Source organism: Alosa alosa, chromosome 17 (assembly GCF_017589495.1).
Source record: "Alosa alosa isolate M-15738 ecotype Scorff River chromosome 17, AALO_Geno_1.1, whole genome shotgun sequence".
Taxonomy (NCBI): domain Eukaryota; kingdom Metazoa; phylum Chordata; class Actinopteri; order Clupeiformes; family Clupeidae; genus Alosa; species Alosa alosa.
This window is the reverse complement of record NC_063205.1, coordinates 31,114,465-31,137,588: the sequence shown is the minus strand read 5'-3', so window position 1 is coordinate 31,137,588 and position 23,124 is coordinate 31,114,465. Positions and strand designations below refer to the sequence as shown.

At 40.5% G+C, this 23,124-nt stretch overlaps 1 protein-coding gene and 2 long non-coding RNA genes across 5 annotated transcripts in view; 2 read left to right on the top strand and 1 right to left on the bottom strand.

The window, feature by feature from the left end:
• Positions 1 to 674: 674 nt before the first annotated feature.
• LOC125310720 lies at positions 675 to 1,892 on the bottom strand. 2 transcript variants are annotated; one of them, XR_007196341.1, is made up of 4 exons: positions 1,698 to 1,892; positions 1,448 to 1,586; positions 1,149 to 1,203; positions 675 to 1,040 (listed from the first exon to the last, which is right to left on the bottom strand). It is a non-coding gene; the product is annotated as an uncharacterized LOC125310720 (long non-coding RNA). The 2 variants fall into 2 exon arrangements; XR_007196342.1 differs by lacking the exon at positions 1,149 to 1,203 and having other exon boundaries at positions 1,023 to 1,040; positions 1,698 to 1,889.
• Positions 1,893 to 3,030: 1,138 nt separating this feature from the next.
• LOC125310721 lies at positions 3,031 to 3,866 on the top strand. The gene is made up of 3 exons (XR_007196343.1): positions 3,031 to 3,101; positions 3,421 to 3,518; positions 3,798 to 3,866. It is a non-coding gene; the product is annotated as an uncharacterized LOC125310721 (long non-coding RNA).
• A 10,231-nt stretch (positions 3,867 to 14,097) lies between these two features.
• Positions 14,098 to 23,124, top strand: part of iqsec3a (IQ motif and Sec7 domain ArfGEF 3a) — a 130,506-nt gene continuing 121,479 nt past the window's right edge. For both annotated transcript variants that reach the window (XM_048267973.1, XM_048267974.1), the window contains exons 1-2: positions 14,098 to 14,766; positions 17,329 to 17,406. In XM_048267973.1, the coding sequence (XP_048123930.1) occupies positions 14,261 to 14,766; positions 17,329 to 17,406 (584 nt within the window). In that variant the 5' untranslated portion in view covers positions 14,098 to 14,260. The remainder of the gene's footprint in view (positions 14,767 to 17,328; positions 17,407 to 23,124) is intronic.

Sequence of the window (23,124 nt, the reverse complement as noted above, 5' to 3'; positions counted from 1 at the left end):
GGCTGGGCCTCCGGCCCAACAATGGCCCAGTTACTGATAACTGACACAAAGAATTTCCTCTGGCCCAGATGTGGCCCACACACTGCAAAATGACTCTCATTGTTTCTGTTGGCCCAGGTGTGGCCCACACACTGTGAAATGACTGTCATGCATTCTGTTGGCCCAGGTGTGGCCCACACACTGTGAAATGACTCTTATTGTTTCTTTTGGCCCAGGTGTGGCCCACACACTGTGAAATGACTGTCATGCATTCTTTTGGCCCAGGACTGGCCCACACACTATATAACTGAGTGTTGGCTGAGTGTCGGCTGGGCCTCTGGGCCTGTACTGGCCCACACACTATAAAACTTATCTGACTGAGTGTTGGCTGAGTGTCGGCTGGGCCTCTGGGCCTGTACTGGCCCACACACTATAAAACTGATCTGACTGAGTGTTGGCTGAATGTCGGCTGGGTCCCCGGGCCACATGCGGCCCATTAACTACCAAAAGTACTTGAAAATAAACACAAATCCAGAACTAGTAATTAAAAGCACAAGCTACTTTTATTAACAAGTTTGACAAACACAACCTTGCAAATAAAACAAACATTTAAAAATTATACAAGCTTTTACATATATACACTTTAGAAATTAAACAAGTTAAAATATACAAGCTACTTTTATCTACAACAATCGACATCTTTCATATACAAAAACACAAACAATTAAACATTTTAAAACCGTATAATGATTCAAAGAAATAAATTATTCTAAATTAACATTAAACATTTACAGAAATATTCTATCTCTCTCCCTCACTCTAAAAGAGTAATTCCATTGTCAGTCGTTGTGAGTTGTGAGTTAAGTGTTGTGCTAGTGCTTTAAATTCTGTATTTTTGTACCATGTACCATGACCTACCCAGCTACATACATGCACACACACTCACTCTCAAAGTATTTTTCAATAGCAGCAACCTTTGCCACCTGCCTTCTCTTTCTGTTGCCGCTTCATTGTTGCCTCCACCAGTTTCAGCAGCACTACTAGCCGGGGGTGTCTCCAAACTGCATTTAGGTATAAAAGAATATTTTAAGATCATTATGAGGTCTAAAGCAAGATTTCAACATGTCATCTGTCAGAGAAGTTCTGTTTTTCCACTCAAATATACTTACAGATAGCCATCTCAGCTCTCTGTGGGGGTTGATCAAAGAGTTCTTTCCATCCATCCTTCAATTTGAGATGCATGGACAGCATGTCATTTCAAAAGAAAAGAAAAAAAATCATTAAACTATTTATCCTTTACTGTCTGACAAAATATTACTAAAGCCCAGTCTTGCCACTCTGCAGCTGTCTTGGTAACACCTCCCTGGTAGTTATTTTGGGCAACATTGACATTGTGTGATTGTTAAATGCTAATATATTACCAATGACAATCACCAAGAGCAAGACGTATTTGTCAACACATACAGACCTGAAGCACAAAGGCTTGTGGACTTCCTTCACAAGAGCCTTGTGGGTGCTCCAGTTGGTTGGCCATGTTTTCAACAGCGCATGTTTCCTGCCCACTCCTGTTCTTTGCTGACATAATGGATGAGGCAAACCAAAAGCATCTAAAAATGACACATCACAAAACACAGGCCTAGATGAAAGCTGATTCCTATGATTTGGCTCATCTAAACAAAAACGTATTACTTATTCTATTAAATCAATGTACAACTTACCAAGAGCTCTTCAGGTCTCCTGTTTTTCCAACACAAGAAATGGTTCACACATGTATACACGGGTAGCCTTCTTCATCCAAAGGAGTGCAGGTCTCTGGTCAGTGTGGCCTGGATTCTGAGGTGTACATTTTAAAAAAAGTCACAGTAACGTTAGGTTAATGGAAGTATATGTGTTCAAAATGATTACATGATCATAAACAACCCCTCAGTACAAAATACAGAACGACCTTAAATTACATTTTGATGAGCTTTACATGACCAGGACAGGACCCACCCTGCTACTATCTCTCTCTCTCACACACGCACACACTCTTAAGGCATACAGTCTCAGTCCTGCCTGCCTAGTGCCTGAAGTTTGATAGATAACGATGAAATGCCCAATTACCAATCGCTATATTCTAAGTCATGCAATACTGGTTAACTGTTAAGCTATTTCTAAAATGATTAGATCACACTTTTCTTTGAAAACCACATAATTATGCAAGTATAGCTAACGTTACAGCAAATGTTTTTGACAAACCACCAACACTGACGTTAACGGTAATTAGACCAACAAAGTAGGCTAAGAAATCATAACGTTATGTTACCGCTTAGCTTCGTCATCGTCGTCCAAGGGGTTAGATTGAAACACCCATTCTTGTTATGCTACTTGTTAAACTTTGTCTGCAATAATAAGCCTACGTACATTCCTAATGATTTACATGCAATAACAGGTAACGGTAAAGTTGCATGTTACTTACCACAGGCAGTGTCCAAAACGAGACAGTTTCGCGCCGTCCTGGTTTCAAACTGAACAGTTGGGTCAAAGACGAGACACAACATTTTGGTGTCCCCACTTAATAAATATTAAAATATATATATTTATATGAGTGGACATACCTTCAATCTACACACATTGTACATGTTTACTGAAACTTTACTTACTTTTTTCAGAAAATGCATAATTATTTAAAAAATAGCCCCTGAAACCCCCAAAATGTCATTCAGCGCAACTGTCCTCCTACCTCTTCAAGGATTAAAACATAAAGAAAAAACAAATTAATCTACAGTAAAACTTAATATTTTCTGCTTTGGCATATTTGTACAAAAGTCATGTGTAATATATTAATTTTTATTCCATCAGATTTGTTCTTTAATATTAATAATATTTAAGACACTTTCAGTCCCCATTTCCGCAATCTTCATTTGTCATTCAGTACAACTTTGATAAAGACCCTTATTTTGAAATCAAATCAAGTTGCTGCAGTCATGTGACCAATTATGACATCACAAGAAGACCCCTGTGGACCCTTCATCACACATGCAAGGTCAGTATATTTCAAAATTATTTGATAAAAATCTCCTTTTACTGTCATGGCACATCAAAGTACAAAACGGAGTGTCATACAGTACAACACAGAGAACGTAATATTGCAGTCATTTCTGTAAACAAACAAGGATATTAACATTTAAATATGAATAACTGTAGAAATGACATTAAGCTAAGGTCAGTGTTAGCTTTGGCTAATCACTGGGCTAACTGTAAAATGTGCTGAAGTAAAATGTCTGTCATTCAGTACCACAACAGTCATTCAGTGCAACAGAATTTCACTGTTGCCCTAAATTGACAATGTCTAACTTTTTTACATTTTAAAATAATAATACCACATTATTCCATTTTAGGCTTTCTTAATAAGAGCAATTTGAACAATAAATATTAATATTTTTATATTTTTCTTTATAGATGCCCTTATCTGTTAAAGAGAGATCAGCTAGGTACAGACAGAAATTGAAGGAAAATCCTGTTCTCAGGGAGGAAAAACTAGCAAAGAGAAAAGAAAGGTGATTGTAATGTCCTGAAATAAGATGAATAAAGTGTGTTAAGTACATTTTAATGTAGGACAGCTAAAGGAAGAGTCTCTAAACAGGAGTAAATGAAGAGAACGGGTGTAAGACAAACATGATGCTTTTTTGCAAATGTCATATGTATTTTAACGGTTTTATGTGTATAATGTGTTTGAAAGGATTAATGATTTATTTGATCATTTACATGTTCTATGCAAATTATTTTGTCTTGTATTGCATGATTCTAATTAGGCCTATGTCCTCCTAACATTTTAGCTATCATAGAAGAAAACAAGCTCTCAATGGCAGAAATCCAGATCACCCTTCAATGAAAGATGTTTCTGCAGCTGATGCTGAAAAAAGAAGAGAACATTGGAGAGAAACTCAGAAGTTCAGAAAGAAACAAAAGCAAGCAAAAGCGGTGCTTGACCTCACCCCAGATTCATTTGAAGCACCACCTGAAAACATTTTTAATATACCTGAGCCTGAACCAATACCACTACAAGAGGTGGAACAAAGGCCTCTGTCCCCTACACATGTGGTGAATGCTCCTCTGGCTTCTTCCACTCCAGAAAGACTACCAATGCGCTTTAAAAAACTCAAAAAGGAGAAGAGAGATTTGAATAAACAACTTGCTGCTCTTCAAAAACAACTGTCACAAACAAAACAAAGGTGCAACACATTAAATAAGCTTTTGAAAAGGTCAAAAAAGACTAGAAAAGAAAAAGAAAAAGTAGCTAGGAGTGAGATGGTGTTGAAGGCTAAACAAAGGAAAGAGAGCGTGATCTCATTCCTCTGTAGAGATGAGAACAGTCGCCTTCTGCCTGGAAAAAAAGACACAATAACCAAAAACAAGGTAAGAACACAGAGGCGTGTCCTTACTAAAACAATGAAAGAGCTCCATGCACTTTACATCTCGGAGGTGGACACAAAACTCGGTGTGTCTTACAGACAATCTTTACGTCTGCGGCCATTCTACATCACTGAGCCTAAGACTAGTGATCGAAACACTTGTGCCTGTATCGACCATGAAAATGTGGCACTTCTTCTGGATAAATTCTATCAAAATGGCCTTTTGAAAACAAAAAGCACATCCGAGATGCTATCTGCAATTGTGTGTGACACACACAAAAAACAATGCATGTACCGTCTTTGCTCCAAATGCTGTTATAATGAAATCGAAATGACCCTGCCTGAAGATCGAAGAGAAATTCAGTGGCAGCAGTGGGAAAGAGAAAAGACTGTAGAAGACGACCGCACATTCACACACTTCATAAAGAAAACACACACTGGAACATGGACTGAACTCCTGCTACTTCTGAACAGAAAACTTGATGCTCTCGCAAAACACCAGTACATCTGGTTACACCAAGTAGCGCAGTGCAGGACTTTAAAGGAGACACTTTTTGAAAATGAGGCTGTAGTCCATATGGATTTTTCTGAAAATTATGGCTGCAAACTCAGCACTGATGTGCAATCGTTCCATTTTGGAGGAAGCAGACAACAAGCCACCATCCACACAAGTGTGGTTTATACCAAAGAGGAGACCCAGTCCTACGCCACAATTTCAAAGAGTCTGCGGCATGATGAGCGGGCAGTCTGGGCCCATCTGCAACCTGTTTTGGAAGATTTGAAGAAGAGAAATCCATTGGTGTCTGTGGTACACTTCATGAGTGACGGGCCTTTAACCCAACAGAAATAAGAAGAATTTCTATTTGATCAGCACAGTTCCCTTTCTCCTTGGGTTTCAGGAAGTTACCTGGAATTTTTCTGAAAAAAATCATGGAAAAGGTGCACCCGATGGTGTGGGTGGTGCGGTCAAAAGGTGTGCTGACAACGTTGTAAGAATGGGTGGAGACATACAGTGCCCAGAAGATCTATACAAAGTGTTGCGAGACAAGGAGTCTACAATCAAATTCTTCTGGATTGCTGACAGTGATGTGGCCAAGTATGATGAAGCGGTCCCTGAGAAGTTGCCTCCTGTTAAAGGCACACTGAAAGTTCATCAGATCACCACAAAGGTACCTGGGAAATTTTGGCACCGAGAAGTATCATGTTTCTGCTCCCGCACCAACACCACCTGTGTGTGTGATTCACCAACAGAGATTAATTTTAACAGAGAAGTAGAGGTCAGCCCACAAGCTGAAGCAGTCTCTGCCCCTGCCCCGGCAACTGCTGAAAATTTAAATGGCAAATTTGTTATTGTGCAGTACGAGGACCTGCCATTCGTTGGGCAGGTACTGCTGTCTGTAGGAGATGAGGTACAAATTAGCTGCATGCTACAAAAGGGAAAAGAGATAACTTTGTGTGGCCAAGTCCACCAGATGAAATTTACTACTTCAAGACAGACGTCAAATTTGTTATCGCAGAACCTGAGCCATCTTCAAATAGAGCCTCAAGGTTAGCAGAAAATGACTGGGAAACATTTGTTCAGTTCATGAACTTAAATGTTATAAACCTTAGACACCCATTAGAAATGCTATCTCTACACAGTACTGAATTTCTGTTCTGATGAATTAAGAGTTAAAGCCCAAGGCTGTTTTGATATTAAAAAGCTGTTTTTAACTAGTTAAACACTAACATATTTTTAAATGTTTGAAATACTGAAAGCTATTGCACATTTTATACTAACATGTTGAAACATACTGATGATTGAATGACATTGTGACATTACACTACATTTTTGAAACATACTTGAAATGATTGAAATGACATTATACTACATTTTTTCAAATATTTGAAATGCTGAAAGTTATTTTACATGACATATTAACATCTTGAAACATACTTGAAATGATTCCACATTAGACCACATTTTTTCACATGTTATGAGACTTCAATTACTTCATACTTCAATTGATTCTTTTTTAAGAAATCTGTTTCCTTAAATGTGTTCTGGTGCCTTAAGAGTTGTTACAAGTTCAGTAACAATGTTTTCATATTGAAATGCTGTTTTAACAGCAACAAGTCTCTTGTTTTACTTCAGAATAAAGATGATGCTTTTTCTGAACAAGTATACCTCTGTTTGCCTTACTTTTTTTCATTATGTAGTAATACCATAACTCATACTTGCCATTGGCGTGGCATATTTACATTCTACTACTGCTCCTTTAAAGGAGCTACTGTATGTGTAAGACGTTTAAGTTAAAACATCCAAATATTACCAAGAAGCATAACGGGACACTTTGGAGGATGTCATTCAGTACAACAGAAAATCGTCATACAGTACAACAGAAACTTTTGCTTAAAATAACTATTACAATTCATATTATTATATATTTTTTCATGTGAATGTAAGAGAAACCATGCCTGTTTTATAGAAAATGGAGTTTGATTGATTTTTTTTTTTTTAAATAGAATAGAAGGCGTAGCAAAAACTTCTTTTATACAAACTAACAAAATCACAAGACACATTAGAATGCAAACAAGGTGCAGACAATTTAAAACAGAGTAACAGCACTTTCTTGTGTTTTAAAAAATCTATTGTAAGAGATATACTGAACTCATAATTTTTAAATGGCTAAGATTGTTCCTTCTGTATGTATTTTTTCATAAAATAGTCGTTGCACTGAATGACATTTTTGCGCCATTGTTGTTTGTCGACAATGCTAAAAACACAAAATAATCAAAATGCTCAGGAAAAAAATATATATTTACCTAGGTAACACATTTGTGCACATTATTGAATAAAAAAAATACACAATTTAATCATTTTATTTTTTTGTGCTTGGAACACCCTATTTGTCTTTAACAAGCTCCGTTAACGAGCTCTGCTCGTGGCTCTTCCACATGTAATGGGCCGACAGTCACTTTACAGAATTGGGCCATGTACGTTTAGCGAACGGCTGTCGCTAAATGTTTCATTTTTGCTGCCAACAGCCGTGATACTGATCATTGTTCGTTCCTGAAGTATCGGGCCACACACTGTATGAAATCCGTCTGCCGAGATTGATTCGAAAACTGGCAGTAGCCCATCAAACCCCAATCGGGCCAAATAAGACACTCAGTAATCAGCCCAACTACTGCGTGTCAGTGTCGGCCCATTCAAGGGGACAGTGCCTCAGCCGACCTGAAACTCCGCTGACAGTGACAGCACTCAGCCAGGATCGGGCCGACTTTGTTTACTGTGCTTCAGCCGACTCGGACCTCAGCCGACACTGCCAGCACTCAGCCAGAATCGGGCCGACTATGCTTGCTATCTGGGAAAGAGCTTACTCAGTGGACACGTTGTCCTGTCTGACCTTCAAACTAACGTGACTCTCCTCACTAACTACTGAACTTACTGCCCATATACCCCAAAGCTACAGAGGGCGATATTTCTACATAGTCAATGGCCTTTACAACAACGTTTTTGGCACTCAATGAGTTAACCATTTCTTGCCTTGTTTGGCTGTTTTGGATCATTGTGTGGTCCAATGCTGTCTATGGGGGATGTCAACACACTACCTGATCTTCCCTCCAGAATCTCCCTTGTCATGAAGGCCTTTGAGAGAATTGTGAAAGCTCACATTATAAACACCACAGCTTCAAAGATGGATCCACTTCAGTTTGCATATCATGCTAAAAGAGGTAGATGATGCCAAAATCTACGAGTGCCATCCTTGAACATCTAGAAAGCCCAAATTATTTTGCACAGCTCCTATTTGCGGATTTCTTGTCTGCCTTTAAGACCATTCAACCTCACATGCTGGCTAAAAAACTCATGAACTGTTTCAACCTGGATCATCAGCTAATTCTGTGGATCAGGCACTTTCTCACCCAAATAACACAGAAGGTGCTGGTCAACAAGAGGTTCTCTGACATCAGATACATGTCCACTGGCTCACCCCAGGGTTGTATCTTCACCACTGCTTTTCATCTTGTACACAGATGACTGTAGAAGCCGCCATGCTGATTGTCATCTAGTGAAGTTTGCTGACGACACTGTTCTCCTTTCCCTGCTATCTGGTTCTGTCCAAGATCACAGGCCTGTCCTTAGTGAGTTTGTGGAATGGTGTGACAGCTCCTTTTTGGAGCTAAATGTCACAAAAACCAAGGAGATGTTCATTGACTTCACCAAGCATGGAGGATGTAGGACTGCAACCACAATCCATGGGGAACCAGTTGAAGCTGTACATGAATACAAATACTTGGGCACTGTCATTGATGACAAACTGCATTTTGACTCTTAACACAGATGTGATTCGTAAAAAATGTCAACAGCGGCAGTATTTCTTGAGGAAGCTTCTCAGCCAGCATCACTGCTGCTAAGACTGCTTTCTACAATGACAAAATCAACAGCGCTACGGACACTTTCGAAACTTTCTCAACCTTCAAATCTACTCAACCCCTCAGCTGCCTCCTCCTCCATCCAGCCTTACTGCAGATACCCTCGCCTCATTTTTTACAAACAAAGTGGCGGCAATCAGCAGTAAATTCTCTACATGCCCACTCAGCGCATCTGGCTCAGATGCAGCACTCCCTACAACCTCTAGGGACTGCTGGAACATCTTTTCAGCATTCAGCGCCTCTCCGAGAATGAAGTGTCAGACTCCTGACATGCAGCAGATCCTACCACATGCTTTCGGGCTGGACCCTATACCCACGAGCCTACTTCAGTCCATCAGCCCGACCATCGCTCCAGCTATCACACATGTGATCAATGCCTCTAATCTCCGGCACATTTCCAACAGCGTTCAAAATGGCCCGGGTAACACCGTTACTTAAGAAAGCTTCTCTCAACCCTGCTCAAGTCGGGGAACTACCGCCCTGTCTCACTACTGCCTTTCCTATCCAAAGGCATTGAGCGAGCAGTCTCCAAACAGGTCTCTGACTTCCTTTCACAGAACAACCTTCTGGATCCAAATCAGTCTGGGTTCAAAAGCGGCCACTCTACCCAGCTTGGCTCTCTGCTGTCTGTAACAGAAGCCTTAAAAGAAGCCAGGCGTAAGCTCGGTCATCAGTACTCATTCTGCTTGACTTATCGGCTGCCTTTGACACGGTTAATCACCGTATCCTTCTCTCTATACTCGCTGACATGGGAATCTCGGTTCTGCTCTCTCCTGGTTTGAATCCTACCTCACAGGGACCTTCGTTTAGCATTATCATGGCTTGGTCAGCTATCTGCACCTCACCATCTAACCACAGGGTCCCCAGGGATCAGTGCTGGGCCCCCCTCCTCTTTGCTATCTACACCACCTCCTTGGGACAGATTATCCGCTAGCGCGACTTCTCATACCACTGCTATGCAGGCGACACACAGCTCTATCTGTCCTTTCCACCTGGCGACCCCTGGTTTCAGCCACCGGATCTGGGATTGCCTTTTTCAGACATGGCTACATGGATGAAGGCACACCACCTCCAGCTGAACTCTCTCAAAGACTGAACTGCTGGTCATCCCAGCTAAACCTACCATACACCCACGACATCAACATCAAATTTGACTCCCTGTCTGTTTCACCGACCAGGACTGCAAGAAATCTAGGAGTTGTTCTTGACAACCAACTAAACTTCTCGGATCATGTTGCCTCAGTAAGCCGGGCATGCCGTTTTGCACTCTACAACATCTGGAAAATCAGGACTTACTTGACTCAAGATGCTACCCAACTTCTGGTTCAGGCAATTGTCATCTCACGTTTCGACTACTGCAATGCCCTCCTGACAGGTCTCCCAGCCTGCGCCCAGTGAAACCACTTCAGATGATCCAGAAGAGCGGCGCGGCGCCTGGTCTACAACCAACCCAAAAGGGCACATGTTACCCGCTGCTCATCCAGCTACACTGGCTACCTATGGCTGACCCCGCATCAAATTCAAGTCTCTAACGCTTGCCTACAAAGTAGTCTCGGTTCTGCTCCCACCTACTTGAATGCCCTCATACAGACTTACACTACCTCCAGACCGCTGGGCCCTCTGATCAAACCACATCCTAGCTCTACCACCGTACGGTCTCAAGCCAATCCAAACTTTTTTCTCATCTGTTGTTCCTCGTTGGTGGAACACACTGCCAGTTCCTACAAGGGCGGGGACATCCTTTTCCACTTTCAAAAAAACTCCTGAAGACCCAGCTCTTTAGAGAACACCTACTCTCATAGCAACACTTACAACAAGTCTTACTGATCCTAGCACTCACCAGCCGTTTTAAACTGACAAGTAACTGTTAAAAACAGCACTCACCCGACACTTATTCTTACTGTACTCTAATGTTTTTTTTTGTTTTTTTTTAAACTGTCCTAAAATTGTGAGAATTGTTCTAAAAACGTACTCGTTTACCATGTTGTTAGTCGCTTTGGTTAAAAAGCGTCAGCCAAATGTAATGTAATGTAATGTAATGTAATGTAAAAGCTACACTCCTTTGGAGTGAGCAGGAAGATTCTCAATTTTTTTTACACCTCCTTTATCGAAAGTATACTGACCTTTTCTAGCCTGGCGAGCCAGACCCACATTAAAATGTAGGGTCTGGGCACTCACCGTTCACAGTGCTCAGTCCGAGGGGCGGGATAATCAGTTGTCTTTCAAATTCCCTCTGCACGCAATAGGGCACAATAGGATATTTGTTTTCAAGTAGTAGGGAATTCAAGCCAAACCGTTGCAACTCTGCCATCAATCATTATGTTAAGCCCACCAAACGACTCTATACACGATTTCAATGGCCTGATTAAATTTCGATTTCTGGAGCTCACAAGCCAACGGAGAGTTGCTAGACTAGCAATTTAATTTGCTGCTGCTAGGGGCTCGTCTAGATTTCTAGGCTAGATCTTTTCACTCCCTCTCAATCAAAAATAAGAAACACCTCCAGAGCATTGTGAACACATGTTCTAAAATCATTGCCCACCCTCTTCAGCCTCTGACATCACTGCATGACAAGGCAACACTAAGGAAAGCCAACTGCATCTTAAAAGACTCTACCCATGTCCTACATAGAGTTTTTGAATGGCTGTCGGCAGGCGTCTGCGCTGTCCTCTGGCTAGAACTAAAGAAGAAGAAGGCTACTTTTACTTTTGAGGCTATTCGCCTTTTGAACTTGAATATGCTCCCAGGCCCTCTCCTGGGACTAATCCCCCTTACACCCCTGTTTGTCCTGTTCTTTCTTTTGTCCTGTCTTATATGTTGTGTTCAGTCTTATACTGTATGTCACTATGCCTGCATGGAGAAATTGCCCCTTGAGGATAAATACAGTTTTTTTCATTGAACTGAATTGAATAAGAACCATTTTGAGAGCTATGAATGCAAAAAAAATGATTCCATGTTTCTACCACATTGTCTTACAACCTTTAGCCATGTGGCAATGTCATTTTCAGTCAGAACAAACATATTGGTCAAGAGAAAATCAACATTAAATCAATATTTGCCAGGGGTATGAATAATGTTGTTCTTAACTTTATGTGTACTATTCACAGTGTACTAAGTCACAGCCTGAATAAAAACAAAGATTATTTAAAAATATATTCTAAAACCAGTATTTTGTGTAGTGGATGTGAGGTATTGTCCAATATAATTAACAGTTTGTGCAGCATCCCTCTCTCAACCACCAACTTCAGAGTTGTCACTGGATGGCTATTAGGCTTTTTATTCAGGGTCACTTGCTCTGATGCTGCTGCCCCAATAGACAGCAGCAAAAGAAATTGCACTTGGAACAACAGTCTAATAAAACATCCAGTCCAGTTGTCAATTTGCACACAACGTATTTGTAGTTGCCTACAACCTCCACTCAGGAAGAGACTTCACCCAGGATGGAGATGAAATTCAACTCAGGCCTGTCCCTCCTAATGTCCACCCCCATTTCCTAGTCTTACACACACACACACACACACAGGCGCACACACACACACAGTATAGTACAGTCTTATTATTCTATAGTAGCCTATATCCCAAAATAGGCCCTACTAACCCATACGATTCCTAAAATATCTACAAGGATACAAGGATACAAGGAGGTTTATTTGTCACATACATAGCAATACTAATGTAAAGCATGTAGTAAAATTTTGTTTGGTGTTCAGCCTTTTCTGTGCAAGTGTGAAGAAAGAAAGATCAATACATATTTTTAATAAATAGCAAAAGAAAGTAGAGACTATAAAGTGCAGTGTGTGTACAGTCCATGTGCAAGTGTGTAAAAAAAAATGTAAGTGCAGTAGTATAGTCTTGTGTGTGTTCAGGATACGGATTGCTAGAGGAAAGAAGCTCCTCCTCATGTCTCTTTGTTCTGGTCTTGTAGCAGCAGAGACATTTGCCTGATCTCAGTCTTTTGAAAAGTCCATGGTCAGGATGTGAGGAGTCTTTTACAATACTTTGGGCCTTGGTACTGTATATAGTCTTTTCTTGTAGGTCTCCTGCAGAGTAGGGAGAGGTGCTCTGATGGTGCGTTCGGCAGATCGCACCACTCTCTGTAAGGCACTGCAGTGACGAGCTGTACAGTTCCCATACCATCCCATATAGTGATGATGCTACTTGACACTCTCCGCAGCTAAGGAGTAAAAGGCATTTAAGAAGGGTGCTGATACTTTGAACTTCCTCAGCTGATGTAGGAAGTACAGTCTTTTCCTTGATTTCTTCAGTGTGTGCTGGGTGTTAACACTCCATGTTAGATTGTCAGTAAGGTGTAGGGGGGTAAAGGGTTAAGGCTGCCAGTCTTATGACATGTTATTTTCTATATTTTTGATATGTTGCTGAGTGGATCATAAACGGCCCCAGCAATGAAGAAAAGTGATTGATAATGACTGACTGACTATTATTGTGTTACATGCTTCAAATGTAAAGCACTTTGAGCTGCATTCTGTGTATGAAAGGTGCTATACAAATAAAGCTTATTATTATTATTATTATTATTACTCACAGGTATGTAAAACTTGTGACTCTCTCCACTGGCAGCCCACTGATCTTTAGTGGAGTGTAAGCTCTGCTCTGCTGTTTCCTGTAGTCCACCACCATCTCCTTTGTTTTCCTGACATTCAAAGTGAGGTTGTTGGACTGTGCTACCTCATCCACCTGGTTCAGATAGGCCTGTTCATTGTTGTTGCGGATCAGGCCCACCACCACTGTGTCATTTGTAAATTTAATGATGGAGCTGTGACTGCTGCTGGCTCTGCAATCATGGGTGTAGATGTTAGAGGACTCAAAATCCCTGTAATTCCAATTCCTATAAGATTACTAGAATAGTTTGTCCCAAAATGCTATAAGATTCTGTTCTTTCTGTTAGGGAGCCTATTAGCCCTGGAAAAAGAACATCACCGTGATTATGGCTTACCATGCATGTGCTTTGACCAGAGATTCATTAGATCTCAGACCAAACAAAATGTTTGTTTCTTGTAAAGGACATTTGCAGCATCAATGTAATAGGCTAACATGTTAGGTGATTGGCTGCTAATGTTTGAAGAGCCTACGCGATGACCCAAATTACCTGAATTCACCGTACAGCCAGATGCCAAATATAATAATAGCCAAATATAATAGGTAACGATGTAAAACTATTTTGGAGAGAAGACATGAGCGTCTGGTGTTGCCTTGGTGCTGACATCATCCTCAGTCTGCGTCGACCAATCTGTTGTGTAGCCCACAGTCTATCAACGGCATCAGCACCACTCCCCCGTATCTTCACAGTGGGACAGTCCATTCCGCATCCTCAGCGTAAACAGCTGAGAGTCACAGCATCCGGAAAAGGTTGAGCCACCGCTTCTCGGCTACATCGACTGAAAATCAGACCTAAATAGTCATATTCTCATTATTCGAGTTAGCGAAGCTGTTTCTTTAAAATAGCAAACGATATGGAAAGCCTTCTAGACAATCCTATGAAAGCAGTGCTGTACTTGAAGGAATTGACTACCATTGTGCAGAACCAGCAGAGTCTCATACAGACGCAGCGACAGAGAATTGACGAGCTCGAGCGTAAGGTAGAGGATTTGATCGGCGAAAACCGACAGCTGCGAGAACCAAATCAGTTTTTCCATCACCATCATCCATCTCCAGGAAGCCCTACTACGCAACCTCCCGTTCACCTTCAGCAGCAGTCGGCCCCCGGAAAAGTGATTCTTCCAGGTCAGACTTTGCAGCCAGTTTCCTTTCAGTCGCAGCCTCCGCAACATCCTGCTCCACCACCACCGACTCTCCATAATCCGCAGCACCTGCAATTGGTGCTAACCTCCCCGCCATCTCCAAAAACGGGTCAGCCCAGCCCTGCGCAAGAGGACAAACGGAGCCCGTGCTGCACATCTTTGGTTCCACAAACTCCATCGACCCTCGGCCGCTCACTGGGGCTTGCCAGGAAGGCCGAGTGAGTAAAAGAGGCTATTGTTAAGGACTTTAAAGTCTCTGATTTGGGCTACTCTCCGATTTAGGCCTACAATAGATAGCCTAGATATGTGTTTACAGTATAGCCTACTATTGAGATTCAGAAGACAGCAAGCTACCCTAGGTGCAACGCCATTTTATTCTTCTGATAATGATAGAATTACAGCTATATTTATGTTGGAATAGGCCAAGCTATATCTTGTCGTCTTCATGTCTTCATGGAACACACGTGCGATTGAAAATGTGATAAACACACAAATTAGAAAATTATTGTTCTCAGCATATTTCACAAAATAAGCTAGTGAAACACTCGGTGCACGAGGAAAAGTTATTTAGACATCTGACATTTGTGATAGCTACCTGATTTGCATTAGGCCTATGCGCAATATTTTTCGTTTTCGTAAGTAGCCTAACCATAGGTTAGGCTGTAGGCTATTCAGGTCCAGCCTGACTTGTGTTGTAAAATGTTAGCATGTTATGTTCACTAAACGTTAATTTTCAGTGTTCATTGCTCAACTCAATGTTTAATAACTGGCTGTGTCATTGTCAGAGTGAGGTTGTCACATGTAGCCTGTTGATTCAGAAAATAACAATGGCCACTTTAAGTCAAATTAATGTGACAATAGAATCATGATGTAGCCATACAATTGTACAAATGACTAGCAGTCCAGTGATCAAAATGCAGTTGATTTTCTTTCCACGTTAAACATCCTCATGTAATCATGTGCTTAGCATACAGTGGGTTTTATAGGCTATTTTGGGTGCAAACATGTTGTCTCCAAGGTTACACACACACACACACACACACACACACACACGCTTACCACATTAGTTAAACATTTTGTTCTCAATTTCCAAGCAAAATCAAAGTTGATCTCAGTACACAAAAATGGGTTTTTAAATACATTAATGTATTTAGCTTATAATTTATGTATTTAGTATTCTCTCACAGCAGGGTAAAGTTTAGTTTGTTGGTTGTCACCGGGATGCAGAGCTAGAGTTCAGTAGGGTGACAGCCGCATGGAAAAGAAGCTTCCTCTCAACCAGCTGGTTCGGGTGTGGAGAGACCTGTAACGACTTCCGGAGGGGAGTGGGGTGAACAGTCTGTAGTTGGGGTAAAATGCTACCATCAGAGACAATAAGTAAAGTGGTATTGTTTATATATGGGTATCCATAAAAATCCATGTTGGTGAATTCTAGGAATGTAATGATGCAATGTGAATCAGCTAAAAATCTATACAAATGTGTAAAGATTACAACCGGTTGAGATAAAAAATTAATTGCGATGCAATTTTTAAACAGAACAGGGCATAATCTGCTTTTGATTTCACTTGTTGGACATCAGACGTCAGTACACGTTTAGTTGTTGTTTGGTTCTTGTGAAAAGGCAGCCGAGTGAGTAAAAGAGGCTATTGTTTAACCTGTTGAGGAGTACGGTCACAAATATGTGATCAGATGCAGCTGGGCCCCTGGGAGTACGATCACAAATATGTGATTAGAACGTTTTCGAAAAAGGTTCTATAACATGACGCAACAATTACCCTCAGGGACTTTTCTGCCATTAACAAACAGTCAAGGTAGCCTTTGACAAGGGTTCTTTTTCAATTGATAGCCAGAATTAATTCAGTGTTTCTGTGGTGAAATAAGCCTGTAGTGTACTGTAACTACAACGTTCTTGCAGCACATTTTCACAGCACAGATGGTAGGTTTAGGTTATTGAGGGGAATACATTTTTTAGTTTGCGTACACAAAGCATCTGGTTAATTTCGTTCTCTTGGAGGAAACATGGAAACACTCAGCTGTGCAACTAGGACTACTGAATAAGCTAATTTAAAAACAAAATATTATTTTAAAATATTTGGGGAAATTATTTTGAAGCCCCTCTAATTTTTTGACAACTCCCTGGAGTAGGGGTATGTTGTGCGATATATATCATCTACAATATCATCTTAATTTTAAAGATGTAGAAGCTGATATTATGCTGTAGCTTTTTTAAAACTATGGCCAATCTGTGACAAGGAAACTGCTGGCTCTACATGCGCAGAGCATGTCACTGATAGCATCAAATTAAGCTTGGTGCTTCTACATCACAGAACTGCTAACTGTCAGGAAAGGAAAAGTTTAGCAATCAAGAAATGTCTAATTAACCAACAGAGAAATATTACATAGTATGTTTGTAGTGGTCATAAGACGCAAGGGATCATGGATGTTTCCTTTTTTCGGCCAGCGTTACAATTGGTTGCAAACGTGCACATGGACAGCAACAGACACAAAGAGTGGGTAGTTACTCTGACCTTCTAAAGTTTGCTTGTAGTCTGAAATTCAGAAGGAATTTACGTCACTCTGACCACATTCCCGTCACACTTAAAAGGTGATCAGTGTCATTTACTGTTGTGAGTTCATTTAAGACTGAGAAATTAGGTGTAGGGGAGTGAATGATTTTGGAAGTAAGATCAGTGTTCCTAGCAAGCTTGTTCCTGCTGAAGATGATCAGCATGATAAAGATATTTGATGAATCAGATAATATGTTAACTTTCACTTACAGGAATCAGACTGTCTTGCACCAGTTTTGCTGCCCTGCCCCTGATGCCGTTGAGGTCGACTCTCAGTCCTGTGTTCCCAGGTAAGACATGGAGTGCTTAGGTCCCAGTACCGTGACCAGTGCAATAACTGTGCTAATTGATAGTAGTCTACGTACAGTAGGTAGTATCATACATAACATCCACACCTATATTTGTTAGCAGTGATGGGCTGTGTTTTTGTGGTTAGGCCTTCATGGTTATTTGTTCAGTGACAGCAGAATTGCTTCATCTCTGTTGCTGTGTCTTCAAGAGATTCCATATAAACTGCTAGAGGTTTTTGCATATTAACTTAATCTTAAACTTGTGGTTTAAATAAGAGATTGGAACTATATCTTTTTTCCAGAATTACAGATATAACATCCACTTCACAGTTAGCAGACATGCAAGCTATGTATTTCTTGATCCACATAGGACTGTGTTGTCTTGTAGAACTACTTTGACTGCATGAATTAACTGCCAGACTATACTGTAGATTATTACAGACAATGTCTGTATGTGACCTAATGTTTTCAATATGATATTATTTTATAAAAGACAGTCATACTCTTTATTTAAGTATTTAAAGGAGATTTTTTCACATAGATCTCCATTTCTCAAGGTCACCGAGTACAAAAAAAAAAGGTTTTACCTAGCTCGAGTTGCTAGTTCCAACAGCTAAAACAGCCAGGCAGCTACAACGCTACACTCTCGGGGTATGAACATGGGGGCTCACGGACATGCCCCCAGAGAGTAGCGTTGTAGCAGCCTGGCTGCTTTAGGTGCTGGAACTAGCAACTCGCCAGGTAAAACCGATTGTTTTCGTTTTTCCGCCAGATTTCTCCTTTATGTGATTGATTTGAAGTTGTTTGGATGACTAGAGTGTAAAGGGCTCTTAAAGGCATACATATGCTAATCTAGGCCAGCGGTTCCCAAACTTACCACCACCTACATCCTGACTCAGCTTGCGTACCCCCACCATCCGACACATAAAAACGTAACACATTCTATTGACGCATTCCAGGCCTCATTTTTAATTAGCCGCCCTACATGACATAACAAATAACAAAATCAAAATGTGCACCTGGTCTATGAGCTCTCACACTAAAAACAGTGTGGAGAGCAACATTATGAAACACAAAGAACAAATAGAACATAGGCTTAAGATTTAAAAACAAATAATTTGTAACACCTTTCCAACGTTGCCCTTTTCATCTCGCGTATCCCCTAGTGGAAGCTCGTGTACCACCGGTGGTATAAGTACCACAGTTTGGGAATCCCATTGTATTGCAGTTGCAAGTGTGTATATAGGTTACATACTTAATTTCAAACTTTGCACAGCACCCTCACCTATGGGTGGGGATTCTTAGTTGTTTGCACTGGAAAACTTGCAATAACAGACATACAAAAGTGCAGGACAGACAGACTGAGAAAATGTTTTAATTAGTCTGCTGCTCTTTCCAAATGTATCTTTCCATGTAGCCTAAATGTGGCCAAAATACTGTATAGCCATGATCACACAGTCATTGTCTTTAGGCTATATTGTGAGTAGGGCGCAGTTACAATCAGCCTTCTAGTAGTGCAAAGCAGAAACAGCAGCAGCAAATAAATATATTTATTTTTTATTATTATTGCCACCCCTGTTTTTTTTAAGTCTTTGTAAAGTCTCCCTTTCCAAATAAAATAGTTTCTCCTCTGAAGATGCGAATGTTAAAACAGTTCTGTACTCCAGTGGCTGCCTACCCTGCCTCAGCAAGCCAATGGTCTGTATGTGGTTGATATTCCACTGATGGACTAGACAGCAAGGTATATGGCTGAACAAAACACACCAGAACAAATGCTTTTTGCTGCACTAATCAAGGTGTGGCCAATGTGTACACTGCATTTGACCAATATAAAGCTAAGTTATAAGTTATTGGGTATTTGGGGTTCTTGCAAGCTTGCCAGATTTGATCATTGATTTTAGTTGGTGTATTCTGACCTTAACTATGTTACGTGACAGATTTGTGAAAGCTTCACTGCAAATATAAATATGTGCTTAATTTGTGATTAATTATTATTAAACAGTCCATGCATCATTGTGGTTAGGATCTCTTGCATGTGTTGTGCAAGCTGTGTTGGTCTGTTACTGACTGTAATTAAACTGTTAATGTTGCTGTCATGACAATGATAGGAGAAGGTACGACGCTTGACCTTAAGGTATTAAGCAGTATGAAGGCCAATATTTTTAATACAATTTGCATCAGTGTCATGTTTTCACTGTTTAATCTGTGTAATTGAACATACATATAGATCCAGCCTACTACCACCTATACATATACTGTACATCTATACATCTACATGTAGATACATAAAAACAAAATATAAATTTGTTCCAGATCTCATTCAGACCAATTTCCTGAAATAAATGTACATCATGCAAACACTGGTTTGACACAGCAATATGTGTTGAGTAACCAGTGTTTTTATATGATGTATAGGAACTTGACATATTACCAACCGTCACGTATGTCCAACCTCTTACATGTATGTGTCACATAATATTAATTTCTATACAAACCAAGACGGCGGATTCCTAAAGAAACGCAAGCACCCACACCATACGTTTATCTAATTAGCTATGTACCAAAAATTACATTTTACATTTACTCGAAGAGCTGTAAACAGTGTTGTAAGGCTGCGTGTACAAATACGCTTGGAGCTCCAGTGGAATTTTGAATTGCTGACGAGAATTCTCGGGCTAACCGTTGATGTGCTGTGAGAAAGGTTGGGAATAAGCACCCACGAGGCCAGCGCTAAACTCCGAACGTGGTAAACAAAATCGATATTTCAGGTAGTAAAAGCCCCGGTAAGAACCAAACTAGATTTTGTTCAAATCTACACACCTATGGCTACTGAAAAATGTTAGCAAATGTTATTCTGAAGTATTAAAAAACATTGTTGTTTTAGAATTTTCGAACGAAATGGTTGGTAATTAGCATGTTTACGATACTAATTTTGACAATCCATAGCCTGGACCCCAGGTTGGCGTGTACCTGGAAGCATCTGCGCTTGTTCGTAGCCATCATCATAGACCTCATTTTTACCTTTATATCTGTGTGATTATTCGAAGACTCCAACAGTGTTTGCTTCTGTCTCATACCTGCAATTCACTGAAAACACTATTCCCAGAACTCATTACAATCCCGCACACATAAAATCTCTCCTGCAGCCATAACACTTTGAGCTTTTGGGCTTTCAAAATACAAATTTGCTATTGATACAACAAATTCAATTATCTTTTGGTTGCATATCATCAGTTCTAATACCACCCCTTTCTGCATCTATATACCTCTAATAGTACTGCTAGCTCAGTTGAGCTCTCCAGAAGTTTCATCATATTGCATATTCCGCCACAATGTTGATGGGGAGATGGTAGGTTTTGTCACCATTAGCGGTAGAATAAATACAGACAATATTATTTTGTGTAATAAGTTACTGTTTTGGTTAGAGTTGGTTTGAAAGTTGTGTACCAACCGGGAGATCCTCTGGAGTTGTTTGTTCTTAACCAGACATATTGTGAGATGTCATGGAGCCATTTTGACAGAAATGGGCATCTCCGTTCTGACCTTGTCCTGGCTTTAACTATATCAGTGGTCTCAAACTCTCAGAACTCAAATCAGTTTTGTGCAGCCCCTTGGTTGATTAACATTTGTAATGAGATACGGCCCGCATGTCCATTTTGTGTTTACTTTTTTCATTAGCTTCTTAAGAATAGGGTACTCAACTGACCTTAGCGGACTTCAGTTGCATAGACTAATGTCAGTTGCATTATTTAATGCTGCTGTGTTAACACTTCCTTGCAATTACACATTAGTTGTCACTTCACATAAAATTGTCAAAAGGAAATGCTTGCCAGGAGCATTGGCAGTATTGCAGGGAGAAAAAAAAAAAAACTAAAGCACCATTACACTTTCCCCAAGAGACAGAAAAGAAATGTGATGCAGCCGTGAAACCATTACACAGGGGCAAACCCCCTTTTTTGTGGAAATGTGATGTTGTAGAAGGTTGTAATACAAAAATGAAATCTAGAATGTTCAATTATCACAACCAATGTGTTCCTACTGCAAAAAGTAGTACTTTGGTCCCGATAACCCAGTCACAATCAAATGTCATAATTCTAATCTGACTGCATATATCTGCAAAATTCTGCTCAATCTCAATTTCCTCTGCTTTCAAGTTTATCCAGTGCAGATGGCTTTCCATAGCTTTAAATGTAAAAATGGCTTGCCTTGGAACTACCAGGTCATGGACAATGCAGTTGCAAGTGGTCTTATCTATGGAGTCAGCTTTCAAGTTTATCCAATGTGTTCTCAAATGCTTCTAATTTCCCACCTCAAAACGCAATCATATTTTTAACATGTTACACATGCCAGTGCTAAAGTATTTCGCTTCCTAGCGCTAGTAGGCATTTTAACAGCAACTATGCATAACACATTTGGCTACCTCCCTTCAGAGCAGCTTAAAGAACAATATCGTACGGTGATGGTTCCGCAATCCGTAGCCTCTTTAACAGCTTGGGAATATCAATGCAGCAGAGGAATGTTTGTCACCTACATACATTCGCGGAGTTAGTGGGGGGGGCAGGGGGAGCACTGCCCCCCCTGGTGGAAACGGGTAATTGCATTGTTTCAAAAATTAGTGAAATGCTGTACGTCTGGCATGACCAGATATTTTAAAAATAATTTAAATAACACAAAACAACGATTTAAGGAACGGCTATGCGGTTGATGATGGGAGCAGCCAGGTTTTCTTCTCTTGCGATCCTTCACATCGAAAGCGACATTACGGCCAACCTGACGAGGCATGCAGGACGCAAAAAACGAAAATTACTGTTGTACTAGTATGGACATCTTGCCGTGCCAACGTTGCGATAAAGGTTGCCTAAATACCATGTACATAAATGTCCTGTCAGGTTACTAATTGATTTTGCGTTGTGTGTAGATTTGGACTTTTTATTCCACTTTGTTTAAACAGCAAAGTGGCAAAGCCTTGTTCACCTGTTTGGAACTGGCTGGTGAATGTGACGCATGTAGGGCTGGCTAGATGACCCTTTTTGTGCATCTAGGCCTACTGATTGCTGTGGATTACTTTTTTTCGTGTCATTGGATTACAGCAAAATATGAATATTTTTTTCTTAACATGTCTTAACGTAATGGCATTGATTGGCGCTTCGTTTCTGGCGTTTGGAGAGGCATCAGACTGTAGATGAACACTTCCTTTGATTCTTGGAGTTCTCACTATGATTTAGGTCTGCCCTGCACTCAATAGCCTACAGTTTGGAGTTTACTTACTTTGCCTTTGTAGAATCGAATTTGAGTTTTCAACGACTCGTTCTCCTTAAGCTAAGCATACATGAACCGATGCATCGTATTATTTAAAACTCCACTCTGGAGTCAGGTGGCTCGCATGCCAGCAGCACTCTTGAGGCGGGGTTTACCAATGTTCCACAAGCACAGCTAAGCTAGCTGGCATCATTTACACTATGCCAGTGGTCCCCAAACTTTTTCTTCCGAGGGCCAGGTCACTATGCCTGGCTCTAAGAGAGGGCCAGAGACTCGGAGTATATCAGTAACCATAAATAGCGTAGTGCTGTGAAAAACAACAGTCTACCTTAGTTGAATATCCCATTACATTTAATCATAGGCTACTGCAATTTAAAACCATTGTTAGCTGTGTTTATATTGCCATATCAGTGTAAATTGTAGCTCAAATGAAATAATAATAATAAAAAGACTTTATAG